The following is a 19,826-nucleotide window of genomic DNA, read 5'->3' as shown; positions in this document are numbered from 1 at the left end:
ACAATGCTACTGCTATCCCCATTTATAGAAGAAGGTAACCTGTGTATATGAATTCTCGGTGTACTGGCACAGCACACTCCAGGATATAACTGGGTACATTATAAATACACTACATGACACTTTGGGCAATTGCCAATCATTTTGTTAGTTTCTCTTTGACACCCTATCATGTTTTTCAGGGCTTGTTCCAAACCTTTCACATATTCCCAGTCCCTAATGCAAAATACTTTCTTCATGCTTACTTATGAGAAAAAGCACGGACTAACAGAGCCAACACTGAACTTATCTTTATCAGAATCTTGCCCAAACTTCCAGACTTGGCAGAGACCCATCTCCATTTCTCCATGACAGCACCAAACAGATTATCCCATCTATTGAATTCTCACAACCTTATGTTTAAATCTCATGTACAGCACTTATTTCTATTTCACAGGAATATAAACAGTTACTTATAATTTCCCTAGCACTTGGCAGACAATCATAGAATGGTCTGAAGTTTTAAAAGCTACAGACAGAATCATGCATTCATTGAAAATGAATGAATGAATGGAGATAAGGTCTATTGCATAATGAGGTTTATGACCTGGGTCACCGTTTTATTTTGGCTGTACTATGAATGACTGGTATAAGGCCTCAATATTAACATTACCCCCTGCACCCTCACCTTAACAAGTTTATTCGGAGGGTGGTGGAGGGGAGGGGGAGGTACTCAGCCTTTCCAGAACAAAGCAAGTTAATAGAAATCAAATTAGGCAGTCATTTAATTACACACCAATCCCCAGTTTTTTTACATCTTTTTTTTTTTTTTTAAATACAAGCTGTTATATACCTAACTGATATAAACTGCTGCAAACTAGATGAGTGAAAATTCTAGATTAGGATACAACCAGCCAAGAGTTAGCTGATAAATTAGTAAGAGCTACAGAGACACCATGGAGATTTTAGAGATCCTAGGAAGAGTTCAAGAGAATAAGACTGCAGAGTCAGAACAGAGAAGTATCTCAAGGATGTGTTAGGAGACGCATTTGCACAAGGAATCTACTAAGTTCTGGGAACCTACTAAGTTCTAAGCACTGTGCATAGCTGTCAGCAACACAGGGCAACGGAGACATGGCCATTCCTCTAATGAGGAATTAGATTCCAGTAAAGGAGCCAGCTCATAAGCAGAATAATGATCTCCTAAGGCAAAAAAAAAAAAAAAAAACTAAATGCAATGAATGGTTCAAAGACATATACAACTACATATCCTAGGCAAGGCACTGTGCTACTTGGATAAAAGTATAAAATTATGGAGCCAGAAGAAACTACATAGGGAACTCGTGTTCCACAGTCTCTTACCTCAGGGCATTTTCACATGCTGCTTTGTTTACTCCTAAACCCCTTTTCTTCAATTCTTTGCCTGGTGAAAAACTGTCCTTCAGAGCTCAGGTCTGAATTCACCTCCGTGAGAAAGCTTTCACTGACCACCCTCCACCCAAAGTGCAAGACGCAGCTTTCCTTAAGAGTTCCAACAACACCGTGTTACTCATATTACCGTGTAACTGACATTCTCTGTGGTAGTAGCCGATTCTTTCAACCAATTCCCCCTGTGGGGACTGTCTCCTTCAACACTGTATTTATAGGGTCTAATCAAAGCCCAACATGAAAAGTAAGGAATTCAACATATGTTGAAAGAAATAACAGAGTTTCTGGACTTACTACTTTACTATGTAGAGATGGTCTAATAGTCCTCCATTCTACAATAAAAACAAATGTACTTCAATCTGGGCCCAGTCTCTTCATCTACAAAATGAGGAAATTATACCTGAATGATTTTTAAAGTCCCTCTTAGTTATACAGTTCTTTGAAAGGACTCGTCTACACTGCACATACTGACATGGTAAGGGGTGGTGGTAAATTCAAAGAGAAGGCTGGGTTTAGGAAGAATGGGCAGTGATCATATACACTCAGTATTTGAAGGTCAAACATTTCTCCATTGCATTTTTTCCTCATTACCTCCCTTACATTCTTCAGGCGTTAATAAGAGAATGTTACTCAAAGCAGACAGAAGTTGAAACTTAGTTAAAAGTTTTCTGTCAGGGAGACCCAAGAGCATTGTCTTCAGTTTTTTGTTTGTTTTATTTTTATAAAGCTCGGCTTTTAATTTTCAATTCAGTTCAGTTTAGTAGCTCAGTCGTGTCCAACTCTTTGCAACCTCATGGACTGCAGCATGCAAGGCCTCCCTGTCCATCCCAACTCCCAGAGTTTACTCAAACTCATGTCCATTGAGTTGGTGATGCCATCCAATCATCTCATCCCTGTCGTCCCCTTCTCCTCCCACCTTCAATCTTTCCCAGCATCAGGGTCTTTTCAAATGAGTCAGTTCTTCCCATCAAGTGGCCAAAGTATTGGAGTTTCAGCTTCAGCATCAGCCCTTCCAATGAATATTCAGGGCTGATTTCCTTCAGGATGGACTGGTTGGATCTCTCTGCTGTCCAAGGGACTCTCAAGGAGCAGTGGCACAAAGGCGTGGGTTGATGGTGGCCTGCTGCAGGGTCAGGGGCACCGAGTGTAGCAGTGCTGCATGGGACCTTTTGAAGGAGGTCGCCATTATTTTCATTACTTCCACCATAGTTTGGCCTCAGGTCAATTAACAGGGAGGGAACACAGCCCTGCCCTTCAACAGAAAATTAGATTAAAGATTTACTGAGCATCCGCCCTTTAGAACAAGACCCAGTTTCCCCCTCAGTCAGTCTCTCCCATCAGGAAGCTTCCATAAGCCTCTTATCCTTCTCCATCAGAGGTCAGACAGACTGAAAACCACAATCACAGAAAACTAACCAGTCTGATCACATGGACCACAGCCTTGTCTAACTCAATGAAACTATGAGCCATGCTGTGTAGGGCCACCCAAGATGGATGGGTCATGGTGGAGAGTTCTGACAAAATGTGGTCCACTGGAGAAGGGAATGGCAAACCATTTCAGTATTCTTGCCTTGAGAACCCCATGAACAGTAATTTTCAATTACTTACAACATAAGTCATACATATACATTTATTTAGGTAAACTTCCATTACTCAGTATCTACTATTTTTAAAAACTGAAGAAATCTTTCCAGGTAAGAATACTGGAGTGGGTAGCCATTCCCTTCTTGAAGTTTTTTCTTCCCGACCCAGGAATCGAACCTAGGTCTTCCAAACATGGAGGCAGATTCTTTACCATCTGAGCCACCTGGGAAGCCCAAAGAAAACTAAACATTTGAAAAAAAGACTCCTGGAATATTCTGTGAATTCCAGAAATTCTTTCACCCAATCATTCACAAGTGCAGAGCCAAGAACATGGGATCACAAAACAACATAAACTAGGAAAAGATTGTTCACATGTGTGCTCTTAAGTGATCTAATAAAGCCAGAGTCAACAGTGGGTTTAAATATTATTAGTTTGCGTTCTATTAGGAAATATCAAAAAAGAAAGAGAGTGGTGATTTGTACGAGCAGTCAATTTATTATCACTTTGGGTGGAGTGCACTGGAAAAGATCTGAGAAGTATGGAAATCAGAAGAGTGTGATTCAATTGTTTTATTATCTCTTGATTTCTTTTCATCTCATTCTTTTATAATTACAACCACTCCATTTACAGTTTTTGACTTAGTATAAAATAATGGTGGATTTCTTTACATATGAGCTTTATTCTCTCAGTCCTCCAAAGGTTTCTCCATGCCAAAATATTATGGAAAGGTAACATAATGGTTCTTACTTCATACATTTTCCCTTCAGTCTCTGCCCAACCTGTCATTTGCACCGACTCCTACATGAAGCAGTTCTAGTGACAGCCAAAGTGAGTGGCTCTAACACTGAAACTTCTGGTAATGTTTATCCACTGATGTCACAGTGAGGGAAGGATAGCTGTTCACTGACTCTCGTGTGGGGGAGGAGAGGCTAAGTCAGATCTTAGCAAACAGTGGCTATATATTTTCATAAGTCTGGTGAATTCACAAAGAAATACTCTTTAGATAAGTTTGAATTTGTGATAGAAGTAAAAAACAATTTTGACCATTGAAAAAATTATGAAAATGTTCCAACATTTACCAAAGTTGAAAGAATTTTACAAGGAACATAGGTACAGAAACCACTCAGACAATCATTAACATTTTCCTTAAGTTTTCTTTTTCTAAATTGTTTATTAGTTCTGTCATTCATAATAAACTAATAGGATTCAACTTTTTCTAGCTTTATGAACTGAGGATCACAAAAACATCTTTTAAATTTTAGCCATTCTAATAGGAATGTAATATCTCACGTTGCTTTCATTTGTACTTTTCTAATAACTAATTCTGCTTGACATCTTTTCATCTGCTTACTTGCCATCTGTATGTCTTCTGGTGAAGCCAGATTTCTGTACAAATCTTCTGTCTATTTCTAAACTGTTTCCTTATTACTTAGAGATTTCTTTATATATTCAAAAAGAAAAGACCTTTATTAGATAAATGTTTAATTTACAAAGATTTTCTCTTAGGCTGCAGTTGATCTTTTCATTCTCTTAACTATCTTCAAAAGAGCAGAAGTTTTTAATTTTAATAAAGTTCAATTTCTTTTATAGATTATGCTTTTGGTGTTAATTTAAGAAATAACTTGCTTTACTCAAGGTCACACAAATCTTTTTCTCTTATACTTTCTTCTAGAAGTTTAAAAAGTTTTATGTTTTACATTTAGGTTCTTGATTCATTCTCAGTTAACTTTGTACATGATGCAAGTCACAGATCAAAGTTTATTTTTTTTGCATACTGATATCCAATTGTTCCAATATCATTTGTTGAACAGACTATCCTTTTTCCACTGACCCAACTTTGCACTTTTGAAAAAGATCAGTTACCCATATATATGTGAATCTATTTCTGGGTTCTTAATTCTGCTCTGTTGATCAATTTGTCTACCTTCATGCCAATACCTCACTGTCTTGAGTATTGCAGCTTTAGAATTAGCACTGAAAGCAGATAGTGTTGGTCCTCCAACCTTGTTCTTTTCCTGAGTTGTTTTGGCTATTTTAGATTTTTTGCATTTTAATTGGTCAATTTCTATTAAAAAAAAAAAACCTTCCTGAAATTTTGGTTAGGACTGAACTGAATCTATAGCTTCAGCAAGAAATGACAATTTAACAATATTAAACTTTCTAATCCATAAAGACCCAGAGGGATGGGACGGGGAGGGAGGTGGGAGGGGGGATCAGGATGGGGAACACATGTAAATCCATGGCTGATTCATGTCAATGTATAGCAAAAACCACTACAATATTGTAAAGTAATTAGCCTCCAACTAATAAAAATAAATGGAAAAAAAACCCCCCTAAATACAGTATATGTCTTCATTTATTTAGTTCTGTTTTAATGTATGTCATCAATATTTTACAGCATACAGTGGGCTACAGTCCACGGGGTCACAAAGAGTCAGACACATCCGAGCAACCACTACTACTGCTGTCACTAACTTGTACAATGCGTAAGTCTTTCACATTTTCTGTCATAGCTATCATTAAGTACTTAATATTTTTGATGCTGGTGTAAATTATAATGCTTTTTAAATTTCAAATTGTTTCTTTCTAATATGGATAATAGATTTTTGAATATTGATCTTAAGCCCTGAAATGTTGCTAAAAAGTTACTCATTGACTCTAGTATTAATAGCTTTTCTGAGGATACTACAGGGTTTTCTACATAGATAATCATGTCATCTGTCAATCAAGACAGTTTTATTTACTCCTTTCTAAATTGAGATGCTTTTTGTCCTTTTTCTTGCCATATTACACTGGCTAGAACCTCTAGTACAATGCTGAGTACAAGTGGGAAATAGCAGGCATTCTTGCAAAGACATACTAAAAATCAAGCTAATCCTTCTGTGTGTCTCCATTTAAGAAAAAATTTCAGTAGCTACTGGATGAATAAAAAAGAAAATGGATGATGAAATTTTGGGAAATAGTCAAGCATTACTTCCATAAGTGCTATAGAAAAAAAAAATTAGCCACCTGCTGAGCATAATGAAATTAACTTTTCCCAAGTTAATAGTATACTATCTGGTAAGACTATGTAGTCAGAAGTCAATTGAAAGAAGAGCAGGAAAGACAATTATAAGTGATTTAACTGACTCCTCACACATTTTACATTTTTAAAAAAGCCTGACTAGGCAGTGTTCCCATAAGCGTAGCACTTAATACTGTGCTGTTCTAACACTGAGGGACCAAAAGGAAATTTGCAGCTTTAAAAAGAATTATTTAAAACACTTCATGCAAAATTTAAAGATGGTATTTCAATGAGAAACAACAATTTTGTACACAGTGACAAATTTCCCAAAGTGGAAAACATTCTCACCGAAGTCTTCACTCATCTTAATTATGAAATATAACGAGGACTTTTCACTATTTATCTTACTTAATTTCCCTACAGCACTTTAAAATAATAACTATTTCTACCATCTCTGATGCTTTGCCCATCCACTGGCTTCCACAGCATTAGTCAACCTTGATTATCCTGTTGCTTTTTTGATTACTTCTTGGTCTCCTTCCCTGATCCCAGTGCTCTGTCTTCAGCTGTTATCTTTGGTCTAAGTCTGTGATTTTATTCATTAACACTTTTAAAGCTCTATTTACTTGATGATGACTCTCAAAATTTATATCCAAATCCACGACTGCTATATCTGATGACTTGTAGGAGTACCTACTAGTGGCAGGATTGGTCAGAGAGGTTTCTTTTTTCTTTTTTTACATGAAGTAATTGTTGAGCTGAGATCTGAAGGATAAAATAGGAATTAGCCAGGAACAGGGGCAGGAAAAAGCCCAGATTAACTAAGAGCTGTGCTTAGCCGCTCAGTCATGTCCGACCTCTTTGCGACCCCATGGACTGTAGCCCACCACGTTTCTCTGTCCATGGGGATTCTCCAGGCAAAAAAACTCAAGTGGGTTATCATGCCATCCTTCAGGGGATCTTTCCAACCCAGGGATCGAACCCAGGTCTCCTGCATTGTAGGCGGATTCTTTATCATCTGAGCCATCAGGTAAGCCCAAATAGCACAGAGAGGCAAGGACAGGGGCTAATGGCTTGTAAAGGTCACTGACAAAGATATATGAGTTACACGGGACCAAAGCATTAGGACCACAACTCGAGATCACTTAAAAATGAAGGGTAAACAAGGAAATTAGCAGTCACAACGGTAACAGCAAGAATTAAGATGACAAAATATATCTTAATACTTGCAGGTATGTAGTGCACTTAACTTCGAGATTTAGCAGAAAGAAGAATACCCACCTTTGAACGAAATGTTGGATGAACAAAATAAACAGCCTTCAAATTCCTCTTGTACCTGATTCAAAACAAACCAAAAAAAGGGTCAGTATAAGCCATGCCTAAAACCAGTCAACATTAAGAACAATTAACTCTTTCTCCAGGAGTTTAGAAACAGGAAAAAGTTTACATATGAATTTACTCTGATACAAAATAAACTGGAATTAAAGGGAGCCTCCTATTATTAAAATACCCAATCTATATATTATAAAAATCTGTTATATGAACTATCCCTTCACAGAATACACCACAATGTTTGCTACTGCTCAATACTAGGAAAGGAAAAAGCTATTGTCCCCCTTCAAAATTTGAGAAAGTAACTAACTTGACATCAACGACATCATAGAGTTTCTTCAGGAAGTCTGAGTCCAGGTGATTGTATTCGCTGGTCAGTGTGTGAAAATACACTAATACATATTCCTTCACAGCAATGTGGTCCATTACATGGATAAAATATAAGAGAGCCTAGAAGAAAAAGGAATAAAAGCAATGATCATTTTGTATAGTAGTCTATTTCACAATGCGTGTGTGCTCAGTTGGGTCTAACTCTCTGCGACCCCATGGACTATAGCCTGCCAGGCTCCTCTGTCCATGGGATTTTCTAGGCAAGAATATTGGAGTGGGTTGCCATTTCTTACTCCAGGGGATCTTCCTGACCCAGGGATCGAACCTACATCTCTTGTATCTCCTCCACTGCAGATGGATTCTTTTACCAATGTGCCACCTGAAGCCAAGAGAGAGAAAAAACCCAGGAGCTTAATCTAATCTATGCTCCAGACACTGCAGACATCAAGAACAAGTATCTCTTCAAAAAGATCTTCCCATGTAGTTCCCATAAGGCTATGGTATGTTCCCTTTCTGTCCTAAGTGATGGAAGAGAATATCTCCATCCTCTCTAATGAGCTCTGTGTATATACAAAAGAGCTCTTCGGTCAACTACCAGGTCTTTTCTCTCTGGGATAATGATTTCAAACTATTAGAGAATTTCTAGAAGTTTAATCATTCTTGAAGGTTCTACCTGAATTCAGTGACAAGTCTTTGCAGTCTCCACTGGGATACGGACTCATGCCTCACATGGTTCACTTTGAGGGCTAATCTGCTCAGTATCTTTAACACTGAACTGAATGAGGAAAATGAGAACAGGTTCAGTGAGCAGAAGGCAGTGGGCTGGGCAGCACTTCTGCTCTGACTCAAACTTAATGAGACCTGGATCAGCTAGAAAAGTATGCCATTACAAGGAGGATGAAATTTAAGAGAAACATTAAGTACAAAGCAGAGATACAACGTGGGCAGGGCCAGCATGACCCACCGGGGTAGCTATAAACAATGACACACAGGACGCTAAGAAGCAGCAACCGAAGGATTACTATCAAGCAGGCTACTTCCCCATTTTTGCCTCAGGGCAGTCCTTGGCATTCACATGAATGGACTACTAAGGATTAATTAGCATGGGTCCAACTGCTACCAGAGCAGACAGAGGAGAGCACTAAGGAAACGCATTTTATTTCCAGTCGTTGGCTGGTTTGGACCTCACGATATAAATGAAATGATATATCACAAACATTCAGAACACCATGCAAATACACATCAGAATCAAAGGGGTTCACACTTTTTTTGGTATGAATCACATTATTAATGCTGTGAATAAATGTCATACTGATTTATAAATAGTTGAGTGTTTAAGGGGTGTGTGTGTGTATGTGTGTGTTTATTATTTCTGCTCTTACTAGACTGCTTCTGGTCCTCTTTCTGGCCACTTACCACCTCCTGCCCAGGGCAATTAAGATAACCATTTTTAGCTTAAAATTTTCCATCTTTGACTTAAATTTTTTCATTTATAAAGAAGTATAGCCACATGACAGAAAAATATAGAAAACAAATTCTCCCTAAAACTATGAAATCCATTTTAAGATACTGACTTCCAGTTTTTACCTTTATATTTAAACTTCTGTCCTGCTCCCCTCGCCCAAACAAACTCTCCCTAAAACTATGAAATCCATTTTAAGATACTGACTTCCAGTTTTTACCTTTATGTTTAAACTTCTGTCCTGCTCTCCTCCTCCAAAAACAGGTCAATGTATACACACTGTGTAACACTTTTTCTTCTATTGATACTATATCATAAACATTTCTCTATAGTACTTAACTCTATAACCATAATTTTTTCAGGGTTACAGAGCATTCCATTTATGGATGCAAAATAATTGACTTAACAGAATTTGTTATTTTGTGTCACAAATGAGCCTGTAAGTAACATGCCAGATCCAAGGCTTTCACAATTTTTTCTTTCATCTAAACACCAGGGACCAGGTGTAATCATCTGCTTTTGCACAATGGTGTTTTATCTTAAAATTGTATGTAGCTTTTACACTTTTAAGTACTTTTTTTTTTTTTACTATGGTTAAAAATTATTTATTAAAGGGAGTCTCTTCCTTTGCAGTCAGTTTCTATTACAACTGATGTTCTAGGATGATCTATGTATTTATCCTTTGGATTTGACTGTCCCTTGCCCAAGTATTCCACAATTTGGGCAGTTTCTTGGCCTGTAGCTATTTTCATTCCTAGGATTACTTCCTTAGTAGTTAGTACAAATTCTCAGAAATGAAATTACTAGGTCACTTTGATAGTTTTAATTAATCTTTGATGACAATGACTATTATTTAAAAGTAATGGCTAAAAAATAAAAAATAAAAGTAATGGCTAATTTTGAAGGTGAAAAAAGATACCTCATTTTAATTCATTTTTTTTTCACTATTAATCAGGTTGAACATTTTCTTATTTACTAGTAATACGATTTCTTCTGCTATGAATCATCAGTTTCTGTCCACTTCAAAAGAAGGGATTACGAAATGATGATATCTTGGGTTAACTACATCTCTGGTTTCTTCTCTTCAGATAGATTCTCAAAAGTTTATGTTTCTTTTTTCAAGAAAGGCAGATAATACAGAATGAGTCCAACCAAAATCTTACCATTTACGTCATGTCTGAAACACAGTAGCTGAGTTTTTAGAGATCACATTGTGGCATTTTGGTATTCTGCTTCTCCTAGAACACAAGGCCAGATCCCTGACTGACTGAAATGCTACGTGCCAACTTGTAGAACCAGGGCTGCTACTCAGTCACAGACACGCAACTCTGTCTCATCTCATATTCTAAGCCCTGATTCCAAATTCATGCCCTACTTATTTTTTTTAAATCAATGTTATTTATAAAACAAGGCCTTTTTACAGCTTACCTTGTCCATATCTATTAACGTTACAGGAATGTTTCTTCCGACTACCACCATCACCGTGCGACCACAGTTATCCACACCTACAAACAGGAAATGTAATCAGCACCCAGAAACTTCATTCCAAGGGTATTATTTGTCCTGGGCTCTGACCTTATAAAAATATTCTACACAAATGTAAAAGAGTAAAAACTGGGAACATAAGCTTTTCAAATTTCATCTTCGGATTTCTTTCACTATGTGGAAAACCACTTTTTAATTTTTTTCAGCTTCATGAAGTTTTGATGACTGCCCTTGCTTTTAAGGTAAGCCCTGTTACAGGTTTTAAATCTGGGGAAACCAAAGGTAAGGTCACAGGGTAAAGATCATTTTATAAATAGCTTTCTATTTAAGTTAACTACAACTTTCAATAACATTAGTGATCTAAGAAAAACTAAATGGAACTCACATCTGAAAATTAACAAGTACTGTCTGGAAAAGAAATATAAAGGGGGAATCTGATAACTTTCACTGTCTCTGTTATATATTTATGTAAGGTTTGAATTCTGTATAAAGAGATTATGGTACTTTAAAACTAGAAAAAAAATTTATAAGACACAAAAAAAGGAAGAAAAAGGAGAAGAAATGAAGTTCGCCAATATAGAATAACTAGGTGAAAATCTTATAGGTTGATTATGATATTTTTAATATATTGGTGATGAGCAAAATCTATCTTTATTGTACCAAAAAAAAAAAATCTATATATAGACAAAATGGGCAAAATCAGAGAAGAATGAAGTCCATAATAGCATGCCAAATAATGTCTTTTAATCAGTAAAAGAATAAGTTACTATGTCCTTAAGCTCACCTGTTTGGTATAAGGCTTTTAGAGAAGCAATATCAGATAGATCCTCAGATCTTGCTTGACACAACCAGCGATTATAACTAGAGAAATAAAGGATATGATAATTATAATAAACAGTTGTAAATCTATAAATGAGACCTATTTTTAGCTTAAAGAATGTTTTATTATAATGAGGAAGGAGTTAAAGAGGCTGTTCACTATGCTGAATCTCTGTTATTAAAAAACAAAACAAATGAGTTAGTGAGAAAGGAAGATGTTCACACCAGACGACTTAAAAAAATTTTTGAGCAAATGAAGACTACTCATATAATTGGCTAAGATACCAAGTACTCAAACTAACACTGTTTTTAAAATACTACTATTAAAAAAAATATTATTATTCTCCTCTACCTGAAAAAAAAATGCAAACAAAGCTTAAAGCAATAGCAGTTTTCCACAAGAAATGTTCAACGAAAACTTACTGACTGCTTATTTCACGAGAGGTATTGAGAATACTCTAGTGAATAGACATGGTCAGACACTCAAGGAATTTACTTTTCAGAAGAAAAACAGCTAAGTGTTGTACATGTTTTGCCAGATCACAAAGAAACTACGTAAATTTCTTCTGGGAAGTCCAGGCTTATTTAACGACTAATTGCACTAGCTCTACTGATACTCCATATACCAGATCATAGCGATTGCATTTTGGCTTTGGCTAAGAGAATGTTAAAATTGGAAAAAACATTAAAAATCTCAAAGAGCTTTTAGGCTCTGAAGCTTTTAGGTCTCATTTAGCAACATCTTACAACATTAAAAACAACAACAACAAGAAAACTAAACCAGGAGAGCGGATATTTGGGTTCTCATCTCACCACTTTCTGTGCAACCTTAGTAAAGACACCTCAGCTCTGTGGACCTCAGTTTCCTGATCTGCAAAACAGTGTTTCTGCAGAACACCCTTCAGCTAAAAAACCACACAACTAAGGATATTTAATAGGAAGTCTATTACACAGGGATTGTAATCAACAAGCAATATGCCCGGTAGTTTCATGGAAATTGTTGCTTGTGAAAAATAAACTTAGTATTGGGAATTCCCTGGCAGTCCAGTGTTTAGGACTCTGTGCTAGATTCCTGGTCTGGGAATGTAGATTCCACAAGCCATGCAGCATGGCCAAACATTTTTTAAAAGCTGGAAGAAAAAAAAAAAAACAACCACTTAGTATTGCACAGTTCTATAGTCTGTCTTTTTAAATTTAGAAACATACCCACCTGTGCTAACTGAATTTAAAGTCAATAGCTTTTAATGTTAGTTTAAGATATAATGTGCAAGTCAAGAAAGGATCTATGTTTATTTTAGTTCTCCTATTCATACATACAATTCCATATTTTCAGACAGAGCTATTTCCCAGGTTATTTACACTAATCCCCCAACTGTACTGCTTTCTAATTGTTTTATGATTAAACCATCTCCATATCAAGACTAAAGAGAGACTAGTATATCTTAAGTGTCTTATGAGCACCACAGGTCATTACACAAACATGTAACAGGAATTCAGTAAATATCTGTTCATTTCTATACTCCGTGTATTCAATACCTCATTTTTCAAAGACTTATTGCAAAAATGCAATGCCTGCATCATAGCAGGGACTCAAATCTTTGTTCAATGGAATAATAAACATAAGTATTACTCAGGGTATTTTGGAGCCCTGAGAAGAGTAACAAAAGGCCCTTGGATTCAGAGTTTAAGGCTAAACATATGAGACAGACATATTACAAAGACAACTAACACTGTAATAATACAGTATGAGACAAGCACTCTAGCAGACATCTAAATGCTCTATCAATCAAGTATGTCTCTGAGAGGGGGACTGTAGGAGCAGGGGTCTGGGGCAGAGTGAGGAGCAGGTGGAAGCAAGTTCCAGAACTGTGGTAGAACTGCTTACTGCTTCGTATCACAAAGATCAGCACAAGGCTTCTTTCCCCACTCACTGCAGTATCTGTGTCCATTCTGCTAGACCTCAAGACAGGGGCTATGTCTTCATTGTCTCTATATTTCTAGCAAGTCTCTAGGGTAGTTTCTGACACTCAGTCACTATGTATTCATAGTGAACTCTAAAGAAAAAAAAAATTAAACTGGAACTCAGAGGCCCAGTATAGAACTAATCACCTTGCTTCAAACCACTCTCATCACTGGTACAGGCATGGTTGTCTTTTAAAAAGTAGTTATCTAGTTAGTTACTTTTAATGATGTAATAAGCACTCCAAAATCTACCCAAAACAAAAGCACGCACCATCACAAACTTCCATCGGATCACCAAGATCACAAACCTCCATCTAATCACCACGGTCACTTCCCTCCAATTCAAGCCACTGCCTCTCCTCACTTGTCATCTGGAATCTCAGGTTCCTCATCTTCTAGCCTTCCTTTTTATATCATCTTAATTCATCTACACATATTCCTAAAAAGCTTTTTGGCTTTTTTTAACTACTCAAAAAAGACAAAAGCTTATCACAAAATTTTTGGGGTCTAGTTTTTGGACTTATTATATTGCTAAAATTCACCTATACTGTTGGGTATCAGTGTTGTTCCTTCTCTTTGACTATTACCCATAATGCACTTACACTACATGAAAACTGCAGCTTTCATCCACTCTCCTACCGACAGGCACTCAGGCTATTCCCAGGTTTCTGCCACTGTGAACGTGCTGCAACCAACTTATTTTACACATCTCCTGGTGTATGCGTGTTTGATTTCTCTTGGGGACACTCCTAGGAATGGAAGTGGAATATTTCAAGGTCCAAACTGTTTTCCCCAGTTTTGTACCGGTTTATATTTCTGCAAGCAATGAACAGGAGGTTCTAAGAATACATGTCCTCTTCAACACTTGATGTGAGCAAACATTTTAATTGTCAATCAGTTGGGTTTGAAATCTTATTTCATTTTCCTGGTTGCTAATGATGCTGAGATCCTGTTTATATTTCCTGGCTTTTTCTGTGAGAAGCCTGTTCATACTGTTTGTCCATTTATCTATTGGGTTGTTTGTTCTTTTCTCACTTATTTGTAGGAGTTCTTCATATATTTTTTATCTAATCATTTGCCAGTTGTGTATATTCTGAATACTCATATTCTGCAATTTGCCTTTCACTTTCTTTAAGCTTAATTGCCCCACTTTCTGTAGTTCTTATCTTTAATATAGTCAAGATTAATTTTTCTTTTGTAGTCAGTGCTTTTTATATTTTAAGAAACCTGTTTTTTCTTATTGGTATGAGGAATACTAACCTATGACTCCTTCCATGAATTTTAATTTTTTAAAAATGTAACTCTTTAACCCATCTAAAATTAATTTTAGCCCATAATATGAAGTGAAATAGTGTAAACTCAAAAATGTTTTCAACTTCATCTGCAATTAACAACTTGAGATCCTAGGATAGGCAAATCCTTATGAACATGATCATGGAAGAAGGTTACAACTCATATCAGATTTTTAAAGGCTTTATGATTTAAAAAAGGTTCAGAATCACTGCTGAGACACTGGCAACTGTTATAGTTTCTAAGAACCCAGAGATGAATTCCAATGCAACAACTCACAACTGCCATCTTCATCTGGTTTCTTCTTTATTCTAACTGTCCCCTCCATTCTATAGATTGTGTAAATTTGCTTTTATTATCCCTGCTTACCACCCCCCCATTCAAAGAATATTTTAAACTTTTCGTTGTATTTCTTGAAAACTGCACCTCACTTTTTGCTAGTTTCCATTTTACTTCAATGAAAACATGGAACCTTTCATCCTAATCCAACAATCAAAACAAAAGCTAAAAATCAAACAAGAAAAAACACCCCAACCTCAAAAGCTTATTACTTTGATAGGCAAAATATAATCACTGGCTAACAGTCACACAAAATACATCACAATGGCAGCAAAAGTACCCACTACTGTGCTCTCCAGGCAGATATACTGAGTAGATGGTTTCTCAATAGACTGCAGTCAGTTAAGGTTGGATGTTGTCCTCACAAAGAAAACACAAGGCTGTTTTTCCTAGTTAATAAATTACCATCCAACTGCACAACCAGGTGTTGAATAATAGAGAAAATTCAAGATAACTTACTCTTAAAAGTCCACTAACTAACCTACTTATTGGTATACAACCAACAGTCCAGGGAAAATTTTCACTTTGAAATTAACAAAAGTTTTTCCTGACCTCATGCAGCTGTCCCACATTGGACTTAGTTAAACCTCTTGTTATATATACTTGTAATGCATCCTGTAATTTAAATACATTTTCATATACTAATGGGCCTTCCTGGTAGCTCAGCTGATGAAGAATCCTCCTGCAATGCAGGAGGCCCCGGTTTGACTCCTGGGTCGGGAAGGTCCCATGCAGAAGGGAACAGGCTGCCCATTCCAGTATTCCTGGGTTTCCCTGGTGGCTCAGACAGTAAAGAATCCGTCTGCAATGTGGGAGACCTTGGTTCGGTCCCTGGGTTGGGAAGATTCCCTGAATAACAGCTGCCCACTCCAGTAGTCTTGTCTGGAGAATTCCATGGACAGGGGAGCCTGGCAGGCTACAGTCCATGGAGTCGCAAAGAGTCGGCCGTGACTCATGCAGCTGTCCCACACCGGACTTAGTTAAAACCCTTGTTATATATACTCTTATTGCATCCTACAATTTAAATACATCTTTATACAGCAATTAGTTTAACATTTCTTTTCTCTGCAAGACCTTAAGCTCATTGAGGCCTGGGGCTAGATTTGCCTTGCATGTCACTTTGTTGTGTTTCTAGCTTGGCACAACAGTAAGGGTTCAATAAATATTTAATAATGAATGAGATAAAGTTTTTACTGTGAGAAATGACATAAGAGTTATAGGCAACTGGATCTTAAGCCAACCAAGGAAAAAAGAAAAAAGTACTTGAAAAACAAATTAAGAGTTTTAAAAGCTGGATCTTTGTAAAAGAATATCTAGATTGCTTGCTAATTTTTGTAAGGAAGCCAACTCCTATCTTATGATACACCCAGATTAGTGTCACAATTGGCTGGAAGTCCTGGAAATAATAATCAAGAATTAGACAACTTATCTAATTATTTTAGATGTTAAAGTGAATTATTACACAGAGAAAAGCCAATGCTACAAAAGGAATGAACTAATCCTATAACCTATCCATATGACCATTAGTTTTGTTACTGAAGCAAGAACTGAAGGCTTTCAAAAAGATATTCCTAACTGAAGACTGCCCTTTGTTTCTTGGTCCAGGCTTTAAGAACCAGAAGTGGTACTCATCACCAAGCCTGTAGGTTATTGTGTGTTAACTAGTTGTCCACAACAACCAGAGCATCACACATAACACACCCTGACGTGTTAAGGTAGTGTGGCTCACTCATGAATTTCTAAAGGGACTACCTTCTTTACCTGTCTATTTCAGTTCTAGAATATTATCTTGAATAGAGTAAATATCCAATGTTTCCTGAACTGAACAGAAACTGTCAACTCTGAGACTAATTTCAATCTCAAGATCATCACCTTCTACCAAGGGCAATGCTTTACATGCTGCGTTCACAGTCCTTTCTAACCTACCCCTTTGCTGAGGATCCCTTTCCAGAAACCACGGGCTCAGTGAATACAGATTTATTTTAATAATACTGGCTTGAACAAGTCATTATTAAGTGAAACACATCTCCTCACTAAAAAGAGACACAAGACAGGCAAGTATCCAGTCCAGACACGAACAAATGGCAGTTTATCTGTATTACCCACAGAGAAATGAAAAAGGTGTGTGTGTGAGAGAGAGAGAGAGAGACAGGGAGACAGGAAGAGAGACTAGGGTAATTGGTTTGAGAAAGGTGATGACAATGTAATTCTCTGCACATGCATACAGAACATGTCTGGTCCTTTCCCCAGCTTCTCTGAATCTGGTCTTTGTAGGTGGCTAGAGATGGTAGTAGAGAAGGGAGATGAGCTTCTGTAGCTCATCCTCAATTAGTTGTAACTATGGTCAAGTCACTCTTGGTGGTCAATTTACCCTTCTATAAGTTAAAAGGACCAGACCAGATCAGGCACAAAATAGTCTAAGAAATTGTTTAAGAAACCTTAGAAGGATGGACCCTGAGCCCTCCCCACAGAGGTTCTGATTCAAAAAGTTTGGCGTGGGGCCTATGAATTTTTAGAAAGTACCCTTGGTGATTCTAATGCTATATACTACATTTCAGAAAACGACATCAGGTAATTATCACAACTCCTTTTAACTATAAAGTACTGCTAGAAGACCCAGACCAGTGGTTCTCAAAGTGTGGTCCACAGTCTGAAGACATTTTCAGGGGCTCTGCAAGGTCAAACTGTCTTCACAATAAAACCAAAACATCATTTTTTTTTTTTTTTTTTTTTTTACTGTGTTGACATCTGCACTGATGGTACAAAAGAAACTGCTGCGTTAGCATGAATCCAGGTGGAAGCACCAGATCATACTAGTAGTCATCGTGTTCTTAACTGTCAAAAAACTCAGGGAAAAAAAAGACAGTTTCATTTAAGAATGTCTTTTATGAGGAAGAAAAAATTATTAATTTTATTACACCAACCCTTGGGAATACATCTTTTTAATATTAATGTGTCACAAAATGGGAAGAACACACAAAGCATTTCTGCCGGCCGAAGCCTGAGGCTGTCCTGAAGTAAAGCATTAAGTGTCTGACCTGCTAACTGAACTAGTTGCTTTTTTTTCATGAAACACCATTTTTCTTCAACTAATGACTGGCAAACTGTGATTATTCAATATGAGTATCTGGCAGATATTTTCTCAAAAATGAATAAAGTGACCCTGTCATATCGAGAAAAACAACCAACAGTATTTACCACCAGTGATAAAACTTGAGCTTTTATATATATATATACACACACACATATATACATATATATATAAAATGTTGGCAAATTTGTATCCATCATCAGAAGCTAACCATTCTTAATACTTGAGGACTTTGCTGATGAGAGCAGTGGTGATACTAACAAATATAATATTTTAATATTGTGTAATGTAATGTGTCAATATTTGGAAAAACTGATTAATTCAGTGAGTCAATACTTTCCAAAAGGCCAATGCACCATGTTATAAATTCATGCCATAAATTCCTATTACAAAATCTATTCAAAGTGCAGGATAAAACAACACATTCTAATATAACAATACAAAAATTCATAGATATAGTCTGAGATTCCATATTACAACTAAACATTATTAAAGTACCATTTATTGAGTTATGGTATAATATCAAAGAATATCCCAAACTATTTTAAAAGGCTAGAAAAATACTCCTTTTTCCAATTATGTATCTAGTGAGGTCAGATTTCCTTCATATACTTCACACAAAACAACATATTGCAACAGTCTGAATGCTGATATTAGAATCCAGCTGTATTTCTATTAAATCAGACATGAAAATATTTGCAAAAATGTAAAATGATGCATTTCTTACTAACTTAAAAAATTGTTATTTTTTTCATAAAAACATAACGGGTTATTTTTCAAATGAATTAACAAATAATTCTGCTGTTCTCGTTTAGTTGCTAAGTTGTGTCTGACTCTTTGAGACCCCATGGACTACAGCCCACTAGGTTTCTCTCTGTCTATGGGATTTCTGAGGAAAGAATACTGGAGTGGGTTGCCATTTCCTTCTCCAAGGGATCTTCCTGACCTAGGGATTGAACCCATGTCTCCTGCATTGGCAGTTGGATTCTTTATCATTGAGCAACTAGGAGAGCCCAAACAAGTAATTTATCATGTAATAAATATCAATGGGTACAAGCTGTAAAGATAAAAGCTCTTCGGGGTCCTCAACAATTTTTAAGCATGCAAAGCGGACCTGAGACCAAACAGTTTGAGAACTACAGCTCTAATCCAAACAAAGGTATCCAAATCTAGCAGTGCATGAATCGTGATATTAAAGTTTCAAAATGTACATAAAGGCCAAAGTCCCAGACATGTGAGGCCAGTCACTGTATTTAAAGAAAAATGTTTGCCAGATGATTCTTATGCATGGTCAAGTTCAGAAACCACTGAAGCTATCATTTGATGGGTGTGTGCCTTTGGAAAAGCTTGTTTATTGATGCCCCCTAGTGGCTAATTTGCTTTTCTTTATGAAGATAATAAAAGGAAGGGCAGGAACTCAGGAAAAACAAAATTTTAATTCTATAAGGGACTTGGAGATCATCTAGTACAACTCCCACTTTATATATGGAGACTGACAACCGCACATCATTACAGTATAGTGTAGTAAGTGCTAGGCTATGCTTTGGTTGGTTAAGTACAGGGTGTAAAGAAAAAAGCATATGGGAGAGGCAGACTTCTGTTCCATCTACTCCAGCTTATCTCCAGGGAGCTAAGTTTCTGGAGGCAATCAAGTCTGAGCTGAAACCTGGAGAACAAATTGAAGGACAAGAGTAATGCAGTCAAAAGGGGTGGCCAAGTACCC

General features: G+C 36.8%; 1 protein-coding gene across 8 annotated transcripts in view; it reads right to left on the bottom strand.

Annotated features, from left to right (window-relative positions):
• Nucleotides 1-19,826, bottom strand: part of GDAP2 (ganglioside induced differentiation associated protein 2) — a 78,191-nt gene that overhangs the window by 25,110 nt on the left and 33,255 nt on the right. For 7 of the 8 annotated variants that reach the window (XM_061121041.1, XM_061121040.1, XM_061121039.1 and 4 more), the window contains 4 exons: nucleotides 11,387-11,463; nucleotides 10,546-10,622; nucleotides 7,636-7,775; nucleotides 7,275-7,329 (listed from right to left, as the gene is read on the bottom strand). In XM_061121041.1, the coding sequence (XP_060977024.1) occupies nucleotides 7,275-7,329; nucleotides 7,636-7,775; nucleotides 10,546-10,622; nucleotides 11,387-11,463 (349 nt within the window). Of the gene's footprint in view, nucleotides 1-984; nucleotides 6,759-7,274; nucleotides 7,330-7,635; nucleotides 7,776-10,545; nucleotides 10,623-11,386; nucleotides 11,464-19,826 lie in introns of those variants that run through there. The other variant, XM_061121046.1, reaches the window with a different exon arrangement.

This window comes from Dama dama, chromosome 20 (genome assembly GCF_033118175.1).
Source record: "Dama dama isolate Ldn47 chromosome 20, ASM3311817v1, whole genome shotgun sequence".
In the NCBI taxonomy this organism is placed as follows: domain Eukaryota; kingdom Metazoa; phylum Chordata; class Mammalia; order Artiodactyla; family Cervidae; genus Dama; species Dama dama.
Note: the sequence above shows the minus strand (reverse complement) of the source record. Positions and strands in the feature narration are given on the sequence as shown.